General features: G+C 44.2%; 1 protein-coding gene across 1 annotated transcript in view; it reads right to left on the reverse strand.

The window, feature by feature from the left end:
- Positions 1-6649: 6649 nt before the first annotated feature.
- hs3st4 (heparan sulfate (glucosamine) 3-O-sulfotransferase 4) overlaps positions 6650-17673 on the reverse strand; it is a 73367-nt gene continuing 62343 nt past the window's right edge. The window contains exon 2 of the mRNA XM_056406854.1: positions 6650-8704. Coding sequence (XP_056262829.1) covers positions 8050-8704 — 655 coding nt within the window. The 3' untranslated portion in view covers positions 6650-8049. The remainder of the gene's footprint in view (positions 8705-17673) is intronic.

The following is a 17673-nucleotide window of genomic DNA, read 5'->3' on the forward strand; positions in this document are numbered from 1 at the left end:
CCGCTCAGGATGTAGATAACAGACCACGGCTCCAATTATTACAAAGCACTAGAGGTCCCAAGGTCATACTGGTCCTGTGATAAATAAGACCACCTTTGGGGATCCCATCCTGTTCTAAAAAAGGGCTCAAGGTCAAAGGTTCACGAGGAACATGAAATAAACAGAAGCGGCTCACACTGAACTCTCCTCACTGGGGTTTTTGTTCCTGAACTCGATTTTCTCAAGACCTCTAACGACTGCTTTCTATTCTGTCGTGAGGCATTCAGGTACCGGAGGACGCCTGAAGAAGAGCCTTTCGGTCAGCGGAGCGCCGGGCTTCACGACGAGCCCCCTGGCCCTCCTCCTCCTCGAGGGTCCGGCGTCCTCCTCCATGGTTCATGTGCTCCACGTACAGAAGATACGGAGCGGGCTCGGCCAGTTCGCCGTCCAGGAGGATAGCAAACCTTCTGCGGGTCTCTGCGGCCCCTTGAGGACCAGGTCAATGTCCCAGAGTCCCGGGGGAAATTAAAATGCAACATTTTTCGGCTATTTTACCCGTCGACTTGTTTTTGATCAAGTAGCTGAAGACACTGAGCGTCTGTCGACTTCCCTCCAGAGAGACGTTGGACAAGTTCGAGTACGAAAACAAAAGACTCTGATGATGTGTAAAATCATTTGTTCCTCGTGTTTCTTACTATTTACCACTATTTGGTGAGCAGAGCAAGAAGAACTGCTCACCTCAGTGTAAAGGGGACACATCGTACATGCTCATGTCCAGGTTCATACTTACTCACCATGTGTTTTGGGTTTCTTCTCAAATCAAAAATATTTATGTGTAACACCCTGTTCTGTTTCTCCTGTGTCTCCTGTGTCTCCTCTGTGTCTTCTCTGTCTTAATTGTTTACTTCCCTGCACCTGCCCTCAGACACTCTTGTCTCGTTAGTGTCTGATGTCGTACACCTGTGTTTCCCCCCCTATATATTGTGTCAGTCTTTCCCTTGTCTGCTGTTGGATTGTCGTCTATAGTTCCGTGTCCTTTTCCCGTCGTCCTGTCTGGATTCCTGGTTCTGCCTGTTTGACCCTGCCTGCCCTGAACCTGGATCCTCTACCTGCCCCTTTTGGACCTTGTTTTTTGTAAACTGTTTTGCCTCATTAAAGAGTGCTTTTTTTGTTATTCATATTGCGTCCAGCCTGTCACTCTGCGCCTGAGCCTCACCCCGTCACAGGAACCTGACATTATGACCATGTGATATTTCAGTTTTTCTTTTTTAATAAATTTGCAAAAAATTCTAAATTTCTGTTTTCTGTCAAGATGGGGTGCTGAGTGAACATTAATGAGTAATAAAATGAATTTTTTGGATTTTAGCAAATGGCTGCAATGAAACAAAAAAATGTAAAGGGGTCTGAATACTTTCTGTACCCACTGTATACTGTATGTATTTAGGCCTTTTTTGTTAAGTAATAAGAAACTTGGAGGAAAGAGTTTAGTAATGCAGTTATTGTACATATTAGGTTGATAATGTTCTTAAAGTGAACTCAATGCAGCAGTTAGCTCCTCCCCCTCTTTCTATGGCATGTGTATTGTTGTTTTTGTCATTGTATGTATGAATCCAGGAGGATTGGTGGGGACTACGGGGTTAATATTAATCAACTGGATTACTGATCATTATCAAAGCACACGTGGAGGAAAATCGCGTCTGTTCCTCCGATTTCATTACACGCTCATTAATTATGCACGGCTCATTTATTGGTCGACACCATCAACGGGTTTATCTTTCAGGGATTAGTGTTTAATTGGCGATTAGATGATGAGTGTGACGCCGCGTGTTGTTTCTGTTTGTTTGGAGCTTCGTGGCTCAAGCGGACATCGCGAACACGACGACACGCAGAACACACACAGCGACTCGTTAATCAACTCGACCGACAGTCAACAGCTCGAGGAGGACGGAGATAACCGAGAGGAAAACACGACTTTAGGCGAGCTGACGGTCGACTCGCCGCTCTCCTTCATCGGCGACATCGACGTCTGCTTTGAGCGGAGCTCACGTGTGTTTAAGGCCGCGTTGATTTCATAAAGACGTTTTTTTGTTGCTCTAAATCATCTGTGACAATATTCAAGTGGGTTTTTCACGTCGTATTTAAAACTACAGGAGAAAACTTTACGCGGCGCGTCATTAGTTAACAAACAATGATACGCTTATTTCCAAAATAGCTTTTTCCTGATATAACTACGGCTACTCAAAGAAATAAAAGGTCTCTGATCCATCTTCCATCCAACATCCTCCATCTTTCATCCTCCATCTAGCATCCTTCATCCCCGATCCTCCATCCTCCATCTTCCATCCACCATCCTTCATCTTCCATCCTTCATCCTCCATCTTCCATCCTCCATCTTCCATCCACCATTCTTCATCCTCCATCCCCCATCCTCCATCCACCATCCTCCATCTTCCATCCTCCATCTTCCATCCTCCATCTTCCATCCTCCATCTTCCATCCACCATCCTCCATCTTCCATCCACCATCCTTCATCTTCCATCCTCCATCCACCATCCTTCATCCTCCATCTTCCATCCTCCATCTTCCATCCACCATTCTTCATCCTCCATCCCCCATCCTCCATCCACCATCCACCATCTTCCATCCTCCATCCTTCATCTACCATCCTTCATCTTCCATCCTCCATCCTCAATCTTTTCTCCTCCATCCTCCATCCTTCCTGTGTACTTTTCACCGGTGTAGCCAGGAACGCTGTCGGAGGACGTCCTGTTCCGAGTTCTCCCGCGTCGTGTTCCACCCCGTAGAACTCCCGTTTAATAAATCATAAATCTCTTTTAGTCACTTTGCATGGAGACAAAATTGATACAGGATGTAAAATCATGTTCACGGAACGAGTTAGTGCGCACACGAGTCGTAAGGAATCCTCTTTTAGGAGTAGATATCTGCTGCTGACACCCACTCTGTTAAGTTTAACACTACGTGAACACAGATGTTCAACCGTTGTTGAGTTAGTGTGAATTTTATGACTCGTTTATATTGTTTAACATTATTATTTTAGGGTACAAGCACAATGTTCTTCATAAACTTAACATTAACCTGCTTGTGAATGAAGACAATCATGGATTTTTATATATTTAGGCCTTTTTTTAAGTTATGAGAAATTTGGTGGAGGAAAAAGAGTTTAGTAATGCAGTGATTGTAAACATTGTGTTGAGATTATTCTTAAAGTGAACTCAACGGAGCAGAATCAGCTTTAAATGTTAAGCTTAAAAAGAACATGGTGGCTATACCCAAAATAATAATGTTAACCAATATAAACGAGCCATAAAATTCACAATAACTCAACAACGGTTGAACATCTGTGTTCACATAGTGTTAAACTTAACAGAGTGGATGCTTATTGCATCATCTTCAGCTCTGAAAGTGTGCGTATTAAAATTCATATTCCACAAAGCAAAGCTGGAGAAACATCAGCGGATACATTTTGTAGGTCTCGGGTTGTGAATCTAAAACACGTCCAGACGCCGATGCACAGGTTGTCCTTGGCAACCGGTGGATGCATTGTCCCCAATTTTCTCTCTGCCCACCCTTCACCCCTCCGAAAACACCTGGAGACGAAGATGCGGAGAGAAAATAAATGAATGGAGAAACGACTGTAGAGAGAGCGAGGCGGGGATTGTGCTTAATCCTTAATTTAGTGATCAACAAGAGTCCCGGTGCTTCGGCGTATAGCAGCTAAATGAAATGAGCGAGTGGGCCACCTCGGGGACGTCTCCATGCAGATGCGATTGCGTTATGGATGAATGAAAAGAGTCAAATTAGGGATGAGGAAGACGAGCGCGGAAAGGGCGTGGACGGCCACGACTCGTTTTTTCGGCTTACTTCTTTTTTTTTTGCGGTTATTGGTTTGGGAACGATTCTCAGCTGTTGGAAAAAAAACCTTGGCTTTATGTTAATGAGGAGCGGGAAGACTTGCTTTGTTTGTTGTTGTTGTTGTCTTTGATGAATTTCAAATCTTTGCTTTAAAAAGGACGACATGAAACGTGTTTTAGGATTTTGGATGACAGTGGGCAATAATTCACTCAAATTTTTCTTATTTTGATTGTTTATATATTTTAAATATTTGGCCAATACCAGAGAAAGGTTGGCTAGTTTAGTGTTGGATCGGGAAGACGAGGGAGAAATGGAACTTTACAGATTCTTCCCCGACTCTGTCATTTAAAGTTATTCTCATAACGTTGTTTATGAAAAGAAATGCACTGGAAATCTTATATCCTACAAAAAAATGCATTTTAATGTATATGTGCTTCCGAAATGATCGCCACAATCAGTGTATCTACCATTCTGTACATCTTCTAATTATTTAAAAGGAAGTTTAAAAGGTTAACACAATTTATTGACTCGTGTTTTCTCACGGCTTTATGATCAGGACTCACAATGAGGTCATGGAGTCATCTCACGAGAGACGTTAACGGCTTTATTCACACCCGTTCGCGCTAAACGACTCGATCCTCGTGTGCAGGCGGCGATGATTCGCCAGGTGAGGCGGCTGCAGAAGGCAGAGTGATCGACGGTCGCCATGGTTACTCCTCCAGAGAGCTGTGATGCTCACCTCAGATTGCTGTTTACAGTACATGCTGTATGTCACAATGGAAATACATAAATGTTAAAAAGTGCAGCCACACTGTTCACGCCGGTGTGATTCAAGCTCATGTGTGCCGTGCTGTGTCTTTATTCTCCAGAGTGTTATCTAATTATAGATCATAAAACACAAAAAGTCAACACTTTAAAGCATCTCTCAGACACAGATTACGGCCTTTCATCGCAAAAATAAACGCGGCGGCTGCAACGGCAAATCGTTTTAAAGTGCACAGAGGTAGTTTTTAAAAACTTTTTTTTTTATCATCCATGGTCAGTAATAAATGACAAATATGAATTTGTAATTTTGTTTTCGCTCGCCCGACATCACACAGTCTTCTTTACTCGAAGCCCCCCCGCCGGGAGGAGCACATGAAGGGCAGCTTAGCATGCCTTTCAAGCGTCGCAACCCTCCCAGGATGCATCACACTTCTCCGCCCGAAACTAAAGCAAGCAAGAGGTACAAAAGAGAAAAAAGGTGTGTGTGTGTGTGTGTGTGTGTGATGATACGGGTTCCAACTTCGGAGAGGAATTCCCTCATGCGTGTGATTGCTGGAAATGCAAATGGCAGCAGAAGTGCATATTCATGGACGTCTTAATAACACTGTCGGGTGTCTTCTGTGGGTTTCTTTGAGCGTCTCTACACCGAGTGGGAGGGACCGTCTGGGATGAAAAGGTGGATTCATAAGCAAGTTATCAAGTGTGGGGAAGCCGTGCAGATGAATATGTCATGAAGGTCTTTACTGAACACATCCTGCTGTTTTCTAGTGTTTCTATTACGACATGAGCGACTTTAATATAGAAAGAAACATCATTTTTTATTTGTGAAACTGTGCGCTGTTTGAAACACTCATTTTTAGCTCCTGTATCTTTTAGCCCCCGTCTTCAAAAAGCCAACTCTCCTCCGATTGGCTTCCAAGAAGAAGAAAAAAAACGTTGCATCTTTGTTGTAATGATAGTGAAGGGGGTGGAGATACTCAGATGTCCAACTCTAGAGGAGAAATATTCATCTTTACATCCTGGTTACACAACGTGTTTGTCTCTGCAGCCAATAGGAAGCAAGAGTAATATAACAGTAGTTCACGACAAACTGTTGCACAACTAACCGGTTAATGTTCTTGTTGGGGGGTGACTGGGGTTAGCAGGTCCGTCTTTCAATCAGGGGGTTGGCGGTTCAATCCCCGCCCTCGTCGATGTGTCCTTGAGCAAGACACTTAACCCTGATTTGATCCCTGTATCTGTGTCTACTGTGCATGAATAACATGATTGTAAGTCACTTTGGATGAAAGTGTCAGCTGAATTCAATGAAATTTAATGTTTTAGCCTTATTTTAGGCATAATTGAGGGCGTGGCCACCAGCGTTCTGCTCCGCTACGTCACCGTCGATACACCCGTTTGCCCATTTTCGGTTCAGCCAGGAGTCGTTCTGAGTCGTCACCGCCAAAGATGGCAACCGGCTCTTCGGAAACCTGTGGGTGATGTCATGGAGTCTACGTCCCGATTTGAGATTTTAGATTTAGAGTTTTACTAATCTAGCCTGATTAGTCGGATCATTTTCAGTTTTCATAGTGGGCTCTGCAGATGCCTTCACAAGCACTTACATAGTTCGTCATGACATGCACCTCTTTGAACGTATGATGAGCATGTGTTTATATTCAGCATCCTTAATGTCAGAGCGCCATCGCAGCTCAGAGGACGGATTGTGCGCAGAGGAAAAGAGCGAGGGGCCGAAAGACGGGTTTTTTTCTTCCAGAAAACACACCGAGTGACGGCCGCAAGGTAAAAAAAAGCCTCCGAGTGGAAGTTGTGACTCTGGGATAGCGATACTCTGGAGGTAAGTGTTCGAGCTCGGCACTCCATAAGCCCAGCGTAGCCGCTTACTTCGATTGAATCAATGGCTCGGTGTAAGTAGCTGCCGGTGCCGGCCTCCCCGGGGTGACGGAGAGGTCCGCCGACAGCGAAACCAGTCCCGGAGAGAATGGGGGGGAGGGGGGGGGACGAAAGAACAGAGCGACGCATCAGAGCTGCAGCGACCAGTAATGTGTAGCAGACTGTTTATTGACTCATCGGCTGGATTGATTGTCTCATTTGATGAAAAGTCCAGAGACAATAGACAGAAAAAAAGAAAAAAATAAGAATGAGGACATCTGACGGGTAACAGTGATATTTCATTGCATGAGTAAAAAGGAGTCTTGCACAGCAACAAAAAAATTAAAAATTTTTTTTTTTTGACAAGCATCTGTCCAATTAGTCCCACTGTTCACCGTTCAAGTTAAGTACATACAGTAATGGCTTGGCAATTTACCTGGGCATGTATGTAGCTTTTCTTTTTTTCCCTCCGACGTTGACTTTGTTCCAGCAGCCAGCGGTTTATTTAACACGCCATTAATCTCCACCGACAGGAGAGCGCGTGGCGGCAGATGTTTGCTAACGAACCTCCCGCTCGGCGCCCCTTTGACACGCGTTACTGCGACAAAGAGGAGATTCTCCAGGCAAACAGTCGAGCGGGGGGCGGGGGGGCGTTGATATTTTCAGGGGGGGGAGGCGACCGTAAATCATTTTTTGTCCAGATGCAGAATAGTTTGATCCGCGCAGCTAACCCTTTGATATTTGTAGTACATGGATTTATTGGTCAAATGATGCCAAAATCAGTGATACTGCGCCGCGTGGCGAGTGCACGGCCATCAGTATGCTAATGTTCAACTGTGCAGTGAAACAATCCAATTATTGAGCGACGGCCACTGAGCTGCAGCTCTCTCGTTGAATATGTGCGCAATTAATGAGACCGCACTGACACGCAGTAAACGAACACTTTGGTAAACTTAATAAAAACCAAAACACAGGATTGTCTCCATTTTGAAAAGATGAGCACACACACAGAGGATTATTGTTCTCCTCTTCTAAAGCAGCAGGACAGCGTGAGGAGACGTGAAAACAGAACAGGTTATCGCAATAGAACATCCTTTCGTAACGCTGGTGAGGGGGCGTGAGGGAGCAAGGGGGGTAGGAAACAGACAAGAGTTTAGCCGTAGGGCTCATGAGGTAAGGACACTTAACTTATCGCATGCATTGCCATAGTCAACAGGTTTTTTTTTTATATCATCATCTCTATGCTTTAAAAACAAAACCCCCCCAAAAAAGGGAATAAATCATCTCCCTTTCTTTTTTTTCTACACAAATATAAATATATTTTATGTTTCATAATTTACAAGGATGATTTTACCGTCAACGACATTGGTATTGAAGGGCGAGAGAGAGAGAAAAAAAAGCATGTCGGCAAAAAACTGTGGCTTAATGGACACAGACACTGCAAAGACGGCCGTGATTGATTGGCGGGATCGAAGCGCTCCCTCTGAAGACGAAGCGAGGCGACAGGAGTTTATTTTTGTCTTCATTATTTGAAGAAAGGCTGGTGGTGTGGCCGCTAGTCCGCTAGTCCTGAGAGCCACGGGGTCCACTGTCCTCCCCCAGCTCCCATTCAAAGTTCTGTCCGGTCATTTGGTAGAACATCATGTTAAAGGGTTTGTAGAACTTGTGCAGCCGGCGAATCACGTCCGGGTCGATTTTGGGGTGAGTTCTCCCTTTGGACTTGCCGAGGCACCGGGGTGTGCTGCTGTCCTCGGGCTTCTTCAGACACGGGAATCCTTTCGTCTTATTGAAGTAGAAGTGTTTGTCCGTGACGATCCGCTTGAGCCCCAAGAAGTCCTGCACTTTGCCCATTTCGCCCGCCGGATCCACGATGAGCCTCTCCCCGCTGACAAAGTGCATCTGGGAGAGAGGGAAGTACTGCATCCAGCTCTCCAGGTGGAGCGCGTAGATCCCGATGCGCAGCGCGCTCCACGAGGCGTCGATGAGACCCAGCGTCCGGTTCTTGAAAGCCAGAACCTCGAAGGTGGGGATCTCGGGCTTCTTGGATAAAGTCTGCGTGTAGTCCGAAATGGCTCGAGTGACGGGGTTGCGCACCACGATGATCAGCTTGATGTCCCTCGCCATGGAGTGGATGCGCTTCGGGGCGTGGTTGGTCACAAAGTAGCTGGGCGTCTTCTCCATGGTGATCTGGCCCTCCAGCGTAGAAGGCATCAGGTCCCTGAGAGAGAGAGAAGAAGGAGTCAGCTCGGCACAGTATTCTCCTCAGCGGCAAGTTAAATACCCAAGGACACAAGCTCCGGCACATTTGGTACATTTATTAAGCAGCACATTATCTGAAATTACAAGGCAAAGTATGTGTTATTAACACTGGACGTTATGTTGGTGAGCAGAAACACAGCTAATACATCCACGGAGTAATACGCCGGAGATAAATTTTATAAAAGAAGATGGAACGGCAAGTATGCTCATTGCTGAATTGACTCCATCTGTGTTACTCCAGGAGCTGTTTTGGAACTTTAATAATGAGTTGGCTGCATATCATTAATACTGGGGGTGCCTGGGGTATTGTTTTGTCATATTTATTATGCATGCGACGGCTCGCACTCTGAACAGGCAGATTTCGTTCGCACATTCACTTCCCGCTTCGCAACGGGTGAAGGCTCCGCTTCTCCTCCGCCGCGCTCCGTCTCTACGGCTAGCGGCTGTTCGCGGAAGGAAAGCAGTGATTCATTCTTAGAATCAAGGTGATAATTTGTAGCACAATGGAAATGTTCAAAACGTGAAGGAGATGCGAAAACCGTTCGACATTCGTAGTGAAATATTATCTCCCGCAGTTTTTTTTTGCGAGGATGAGTTGACGGGTATCGACGCCGAGTACACGCGCAGAGAGCGGGTCTCGATTCCACGCTTTCTATTTCTGTATCAATAATAAAGCAAAGCAATCGCCTCCAGCAAACCCTTATCAAATGTTTACACTGCGTTCCAATCTGGGCTGATTTCTTTGTTTCCAGGCGGTGTGATTCAGTGCTAAATTGGTACTTTAAATCCTCTGTAAGACGCGCTCGCTGTATGTTTCACTACACACACACACGAGCACAGGAGCTTCACAATATAACAAAGTTCAGTTAAATCCGAGCGTGAATACAGTTTTTCCCCAAATGAAGTCATGTTTGCTTGGAAATTAATGTGTGAACATGCCAACAAAATCCAAAGTATTCCTTTTGAAGTGTTAGTTGGACCCAGAAAGACTTTTCCATAATTCTGGGATAAAAGCTATTTCTTGTATGTTTTACTACAATTTTTTTTACTATGTGTCACTACTATGTTTTACTACTATTTATTACCTTCGCATTCTGCGGAAGGTTATGTTTTGATCGCTGTGTATTTATTTATTTGTATGTGTGTTACTCGCATAACTCAAAAAGTATTAAACCGAATCGCATGATATTTGGTGGGATGATTGGTTATTATCCGAGGACCATTTGATTGGATTTTGGGATCGATCGGGTCAAAGTTCAAGCTCATGAAAAGGTACCAAAAAAGTGGCTGCGGCGAAGGTATGCGCTCTACCGAGTGCCCGTTCTAGTTTTATTATGTTTCACTACTATGTTTTACTACTATTTTTTAGTATTTTTTTCACTGCTATTTTTTGTATGTTTCACTACACACACACACACACACGTGAGCACGGGAGCTTCACAATATAACCAAGTTCAATTAAACCCGAGCGTGAATACAGTTTTTCCCCAAATTAAGTCATGTTTGCTTTAAAATGAATGTGTGAACATGCCAAAAAAAGATAATTATTCCTTCTGAAGTGTTGCAGAGTTGGGCCCAGAAAGACTTTTCCATAATTCTGGGATAAAAGCTATTCTTCCCCCTCCCCACCATATAAGGATACCTCGCACCACAAACCTACAGTTGTAACGACCGAGTCACATCAATCATTTGCATCTTGGACATATTCTAAATTAACTGTTCTCCAGCAAAGAATCCAATTTACTCTGCAAAACATAGAAGCTGTTATGCACGTATCGACCACCCTCACACCCTCACACACACACACACACACACACACACACACACACACACACACACACACACACACCCATGGATACTGGGCTGAAAGTCTCACAAGTGGCCTGGTAATTGGATCTCAGTAACAGTATTGCCTTCCTGATGGGTAATTTCCCTCTGGATTGTGTTCGTCTCTTGACGGCGTAGAAACTGTGGTTACTTCTGGGCCTGTAATGGGATATTAAACATATCAACTGATAGCATAGTCACTAGAAAGAGTATTAGTTTTCATTATATTCCATCACTTTCCACACTTCCTCCGTTACAGTAATGAATGGCGAAAGATTTTTGTAACCTTTCCAAGGACTCCGGGTCCGTCTGCCGTTTAACTCGACTCCGAAGCAAACATTCAAACGTAATAAAAAAATACACCGCGGCAAATCACCTCGACGCTACCGACACCCGACGGCGTGGACGTGCGCCGCGCCGTCTCGCTGTGCATCTTTGGAGCAGATCCAATTGAGAGGACGGATGTATGAATGTTCCAAGGTTACCTTTTTTTTTCTTTTTTTTCGAAAGGCATAAACCAAACAAGCGATTGTCCACACGGGCTCGACGTTCATTAACGTGCATTTAATGGTTTGATCATGGAAAGTGCACAAGCTTCAAATACTTTATGTTGGCGAGGCTCCGTTTTGATTGGCGTCACGGATCACGTACGTGTAAAAAAAAAAAAAAAGCTGGTTTCTCCGCGCGTGACAAACGACTCCTCTGGCCTTGCAGTCTAGTGGAACCGGAGTAAACAAGCGCGAACAAGAGCAAACTGTTAACGCGGCTTCTTTTCTCCTCTTCTTTTTTTTCGCCTCTCCTTCTCCGTATCAGCTGCACAGCTCGACCCAGGTCATTCAGGTGGGTAGGTAAATTAAATCCGCAGCTCTAAAGACGCCCCGCCAACCATCTGCTGTTTACCGCCTCACGCCGTCGACTCGTCCGCACGGCATTTACTTATTTACTATATTTTTACTATATATTACTATAAGACGGAAGGGTTAAGAGATAACGACCTCGCGTACTAAGAGCAACTTTTAATGGTCTCCGCAGCGCGAGAAGCCTGCAAGGGAATTACCTTTGTTGCTTTGAGAGATGTGGTGGATGCCAGGAAACAACGCAGGCAGACCCTTTGATACCTCACCGAATAGTTAATAGTTTAGGCATTGAACAGATGAATGAAGTCTCATAACACTTCTGTTATTCATAAAATCACCTCACAACCAAGATCCGTTAAAAGTAAAACTAAACAATATCTGACAAATAATTAATAAAAACTGAAAATCAACATTTTAAACTACTTGTAATTTGACTTAGGGAGGAAATCCATCTTACACCTGTCGGTCTTGATGTTTTAGGACCAAAACATGAGTAAAATGAAACCCGGAGAAGAAAGACCGTCCATAGCTGCTATCTTGGCAGCACACTAAACAAATAAGTCAAGATCCACCCAAATGTTACAAAGAAAGTCAAGTTAAATCAAGTTAAGTTGAGAACTATAATCGAGAGAAAGCGAGACCTCCCCGTCTTGCATAAGGCGTAGTACCCGTGCCACGGGTAATTCTCACATACGAAGAATACGCAGTCGTCTGCAAAAGGTTTGACTCGTCATCCACAACGTGCAGGAAGCCGGATCACAGCATATCTTTCATGCCTTTAAAAGTCACCACAAAGAAAAGTGCTCCGGAACTTGGCCCGGCATTCAGCTGAATGTTCCGTTGAACTAGTGTACGGGGAATATCACGAGGCGCGATGAGATCACGCTAATTTACATCCACGGACACTAATGGGTCCGAGCCGTTTCTCTGGAGGACGAGAGTTTTCTTCAGAGAAACCGAGTTGCTTCTAATGCACTCTGGCAGAGAAATAATTTTAAAAAGCTCCCCCCAGTCTCTCATTTGGATTGATCAGCGCCGTGCGGCGGAGTATCAATCCGAGCTTCCTCCATGTCATGTCAAATACGATCAATTATTCTAAAAGAGTCCACTCATAATAAGCTCCTGAGTCTTTCGGAGAGCCCGATCTGGAGACTGTGCCAGTGACGTGGGCAGACTTCTATGATCCACTGATTAATTCCTTTAAATAAACAAAAAAAATCACATGATAATATTGAGGAATGATTTATACGGTAGAAATGTGTCATTTGAGGAATCTCTGCCCTTTGCAGAAGAAAGATATTACATTTGATAAAAGGAGTTGATGACAGATGAAAGCTGGAGTCATTTCATGTGTTCTGTAAAAACAATCGTGCATTTTGACTGAGAGTGCTTGCAGACAACGGGGAGGATGACGAAAAGGCATTTGTATTCAGGTATTACGCCGATTTCAAATATCAATCCGGGCTGTAAACGGCTATTCGTCAACAGCAGTCAGCCAGGACATTTGAAGTGAGAGATACTGCGGTCAGTTTGCAATGAATAATCCCATTATTACACTCTGAGTGACATGTGTGTGATTACGGCAGCACAAAGAACAAAGAAGAAGAAAAAAACGCTCGGTCAAATGAGTCATTCTCTCCACTCGACTCAACAAGTGGACGCGTACATGTTTGGCACACATGGAAGAAAAATAGGAAAAACAAAGCCTGCAGGCCAGAGCAAAGGATCTGAGAGGCTCTGTTGTGGAGTGGGAGGCATTGTTTTGTTCTCTTAAGGTGCAGCCAAACAAGTAGAGGATGCTGCCATGCTCAGCCATCAGACCAGGTAATGGTGGAGGCTTCGGTTTGTTTTGTTTTTCTCCACCTGAATCTGACCTTTCAGCCTCAGAGTAATGGGAGGATCTGTCTCTTGCCTTGAAGCTATCCACTAGTTGTAATAGTGTCTTATATATAGAGACGTGTACTGCATGCATTTGCGTAAAGCATATAACGGCCCTATGATATTCGTAGAAGAGTCTTAAAGGGGCAGTACCCCCTGTCATGAAACTCTTGAAACTAAAAAGGTCACCTTGACACTGCTCACTCACACGTATTATTTCTCAATACCCTTTTATACTATTAGTATACTTCATGTTAGCTTTGTATGGTTTCTGCTACTTTAAATTCATACAGTATCCTTTTCTTTAATCACCTCCGAATCCATCACGCCGCCTCAACTAAATGAAAAAATCCACTCAGTCTGGTACGACAATGCTTCTGAGCCACAAGTTGCATTTCCACAAGAGGTTCCTGTCAAGTAAATTAAAAAGGTGGCTACCTCGACACACAATGTAAACACAGGTCGTCTTAAAGGGACAGTGCGTCGGATCCGACTGAATACCTGACTATCCTTCGGCTCACTTTGACCTTTCTACGATCGCGGTGAGGTGAGCGTGCAGATTGCAGAGCGGCGGTCGCGCCCTTCACCTCGCTCAGAGGTCATCTTTACCAGAAGAACACGAGTTCAGGAGGAGTGAGACACTCGGGCTCACTTTGCTGCAGTTTCACGGGCACGTCGGAGAACAAGAAAAAGGCTCTGGCTTGATCCGTATGGTATTGATGATGTTTTGCCCGTTGTACTTCTAATATTCTGATTGTGACATATTTAATCTACCCTAATAATTGACCAAATAAAACGGCGGCAAAAAGAGGCGGGAAGACGAGAGGCTTCTTCTACTTCTACTTCCGTGGACTTCGTGCCAGTGTGGAGTAAGTCTGTTCTGGGCCTCTGTAGAAACACGGCAATGCAAAACTGCAGGGTCCGTGAGAAGGACCCGCCCCATATGTGAAGGATTCCTTCATGCATTCTCAGTTTGAGGTGATTAAACATGAATGTAAAGGTTACATCCATGTATAACGTTATCAGAGCGTTATATTACATAACCCATATCCCATAACAGCTACACACTGGAGCTTTTACTTCAAACACCTCTCCGATAACGAGAGACGGGCTGAACGGGAATGTCAGAACTTATTATTTCTCCTGATTGCGATACTTATTTATTTTTCCCGCTTGCTCTTCTCACTGATTTGAAGTGGGTGGGCTCAGTCGGACAAAGGCGATGTCACGTACTGCTTTGCACCAATCAGTATTATTTTATTCAGCAGGGTTGTTTGGGTCAATCAAATCAGATAAAACCACATCAACATTGCATCTGATTGGCTGAGTCTTCAACTAATATTCTGCAACTTTTTTTAACCTCAAAGAAATCTATTGTGAAAAAAAAAAAGTACTCTGCTCTCACCTCCATGTCCAGGGAGCTTAATGGATCACGGACAACATATCTTTGAGTCCATCATCTCACCTGCAGGAACACACCTCCTCAGTAATGAACTACAAACAGTTTTTTTTGCAGCCTGGTGGGATGTAAGACGAATTATCCCGTCAAAAATAGATGAATCTACATGGAGGTTGTTGGTCTCTCCGGAGTAAAGTTGGCTACAGTGACGAGTAAAGCACGTCCGTTGAATGGCAGGAACAAATGGTGAGACTAATTAAAAACACAGCGCCGCCTTCCCCGTTTCAAATGAGCCCGTCACACTTGTACTTCTGCAGGACTGTGGGCTTCAAGAGAAGAGCCGAGGACAGAATGACAGCCGGTCCTGATCAAAACCGTATTCCCGACTCTCTTCCCGAGATCCCCTGAAGACCGCCGCTCTTCCAACGCTAGGCGAGCCCGATGCTATCCCCCCCCCCGCTCAGTTCTGAAGCTGTGTTCAGGTACACTTTGGACACGAAACATGCGGCGACGAGGTAAACCATGGAGACGTGTGCTGTGCTGTAGTATCTCGCAGCATTAGTCCAAAGCGCTGGACATACGAGCTGGAAAATGCATCTATTTTTAACCGTGTTAAAGTCCAGGGAGAAAATGGAAGTCATCTTATCTCGCATCGAAAAGCCTCAGGAGGATATTGCTTTTTCAACTTCGATGTCTCGTTTTAACAATACTAGCCATAAAAAATCCCTCACGGACCTGGAGATAAATAAACAGTCCAAACTCTAAAGTGCAAATAAATCTTGCGTAATGGCTCATCTGCGCTGTAATTCAGCAGCAGCGGTCGGAGAGATGATTTTTTTAAATGTTATTGTTCGTCGCTTGCTCGAGCGCTCATCGGCTCATCCAAAATGATAATGCACAATAAATGTGATCACAATTGCCCTCGATATTCAATGTTATTGATGTCGCCGCGACAAAAACAAGCAGTTGTGAAGCGCTTGGTCCCGGCAGCAAATATATATATATATATATATACAGACATTTATTTATTTTGGAACACAGAGCGAGAAGAGAACCGATCATCTAGTGTGTTTTTAATAATGTGTTGTATAGAACATTTTATTGAATGTGTTTTTCTTTATGTTTAATTTGTATTACAGTTATCCTAAATATCCTGTGAAAGGTTTGACTTTTAGCTTTATATTAAATGTGCACTGTTAAAGGCCATCTGCTCCGGATAAATAGGGGGCAGCATTTAACCTTCACTACTGGGTCCATAACATCCACACTGTAGCACCTTTTAAACAACAACAACACATGTGTCATTCATCCTTACACCTTCCAACAGTATCAAAGGCACAAACTGGACGAATATAATTGGAAGTCACACCTGAATACGTCAAGAGTCAAAAGGCTAAAATCTACATCCTGGAGATGTTGCCGATGCGGCTCAGTCAAGCAGAACCAATTAAAAGGACAGTTTGAACATGATAGATTTCCTTGTCTGAGAAAAATGTCCAGCACTTTAAGACGCAATCACGTCACTGACGTCGACCACAGAGGAAACTCCGAACATGAATTCTCACCTACGGCTCGTTACTCGACGCAATCACGATATTTTTAAGGGTTATTCGCATTAAGTGGCTTCACGCGAGGGCGATCATCAGACAGAAGGTGTAACAAGTTTAATCTAAAAATACGAGCAGTCCCGGCTGTTCCCAATCACACACTGTGCAGCGAGCCCGCAGTGATGCAGCGTCTGACAAGATGATTGAAGGGCATCAATTACCGTGCGGAATAAACAAGTGGCTGCGCAAGATAAAAACTGCTTTCCATCGGAGCGCCGCCATATGGCTGAGGCCATCATCGGAAATAAATGGATTGAAAACCGGTCATTAAAGAGAGCAAATTAAACGGCATCTGTGTCGGATTTCGGGCGGCGCAACAGAGAAACTGAATTTTGTTTAATTTTGATGATGATTTATGGCTGTTGGGTACCTGGTTCTGCCCATATGTTGCCCTGAGGTGTGTCGGAGAGGTTGTCCGTCTTTCCCTTCTTCTTTTTTTGCCAGTTCAATCTGTTTAACACCCGAACGTGAACATATCCATGAAATAACCTAACGCCGTCACTTCTTTCTCCATTTCTTGTTCCCATTTCATCACAGTGGAGCTGTAGGTCAGCGTGACACCACCAAGAAGAAGAAGAGGGAGGCTGCACCGACTCTTCATCGCCGCGCCGCCACAGCGAGGCCGATATCCACTAATAAAAAGGACACGTCGTGATTCACAGACTCCGGTTTCTCCGGGTTTTTTCAGAGAGATTTAAGGTAACTCGCAAAAAATATCAGGATGGAAATTACAGCTGGAAAACGTGTTCCTTTTGCAATTCATCACATCTCAAGTAATGTGCCGCAGACGTGACGGTGGAATGTCTTTGTCGGCGTCCGTCTGTCCAGAAACAGCAACACTACGCATTTCATCACCCTTAACCCTCCTGTTACCTTTAGGGTCAATTTGACCCCATTCAATGTTTAATGTCGGTGTTCTTTGGGGTCAATTTGAACCCAGGCTGTTTTTCACTGTGTCAAACATATAAGAAATATCAACTTTTTTATATATTTAAAGGGCTATTTAGGTAGTCAACAAACAAACATAAAGTACCTCACACTTAAACTTGGAAAACAATATTAATTCTAATAATTTTCTGGAGGTTTTAATTGCTGGGGTCAAATTGACCCCAAGGATAAAATATGTCAGTAAATATAAAGGTAACAGGAGGGTTAAACCTTGAATGGGGTCAAATTGACCCTAAGGTAACAGGAGGGTTACAAAAAGGTATTCACACATTCTTAGTTGAAATGCTGAACAATGTTACGCTATAGAAAAAGGAATATGTGTAAATCGATAATTCACAAGCGTTCCTACTGCGGTTGCTTAGCAACCGTGCATCTGTGCGTCGATTGCAGACGGGCTCAAATACGCTTTGAT

The sequence above is a fragment of the Pseudoliparis swirei genome, chromosome 23 (genome assembly GCF_029220125.1).
Source record: "Pseudoliparis swirei isolate HS2019 ecotype Mariana Trench chromosome 23, NWPU_hadal_v1, whole genome shotgun sequence".
Classification (NCBI taxonomy): Eukaryota; Metazoa; Chordata; class Actinopteri; order Perciformes; family Liparidae; genus Pseudoliparis; species Pseudoliparis swirei.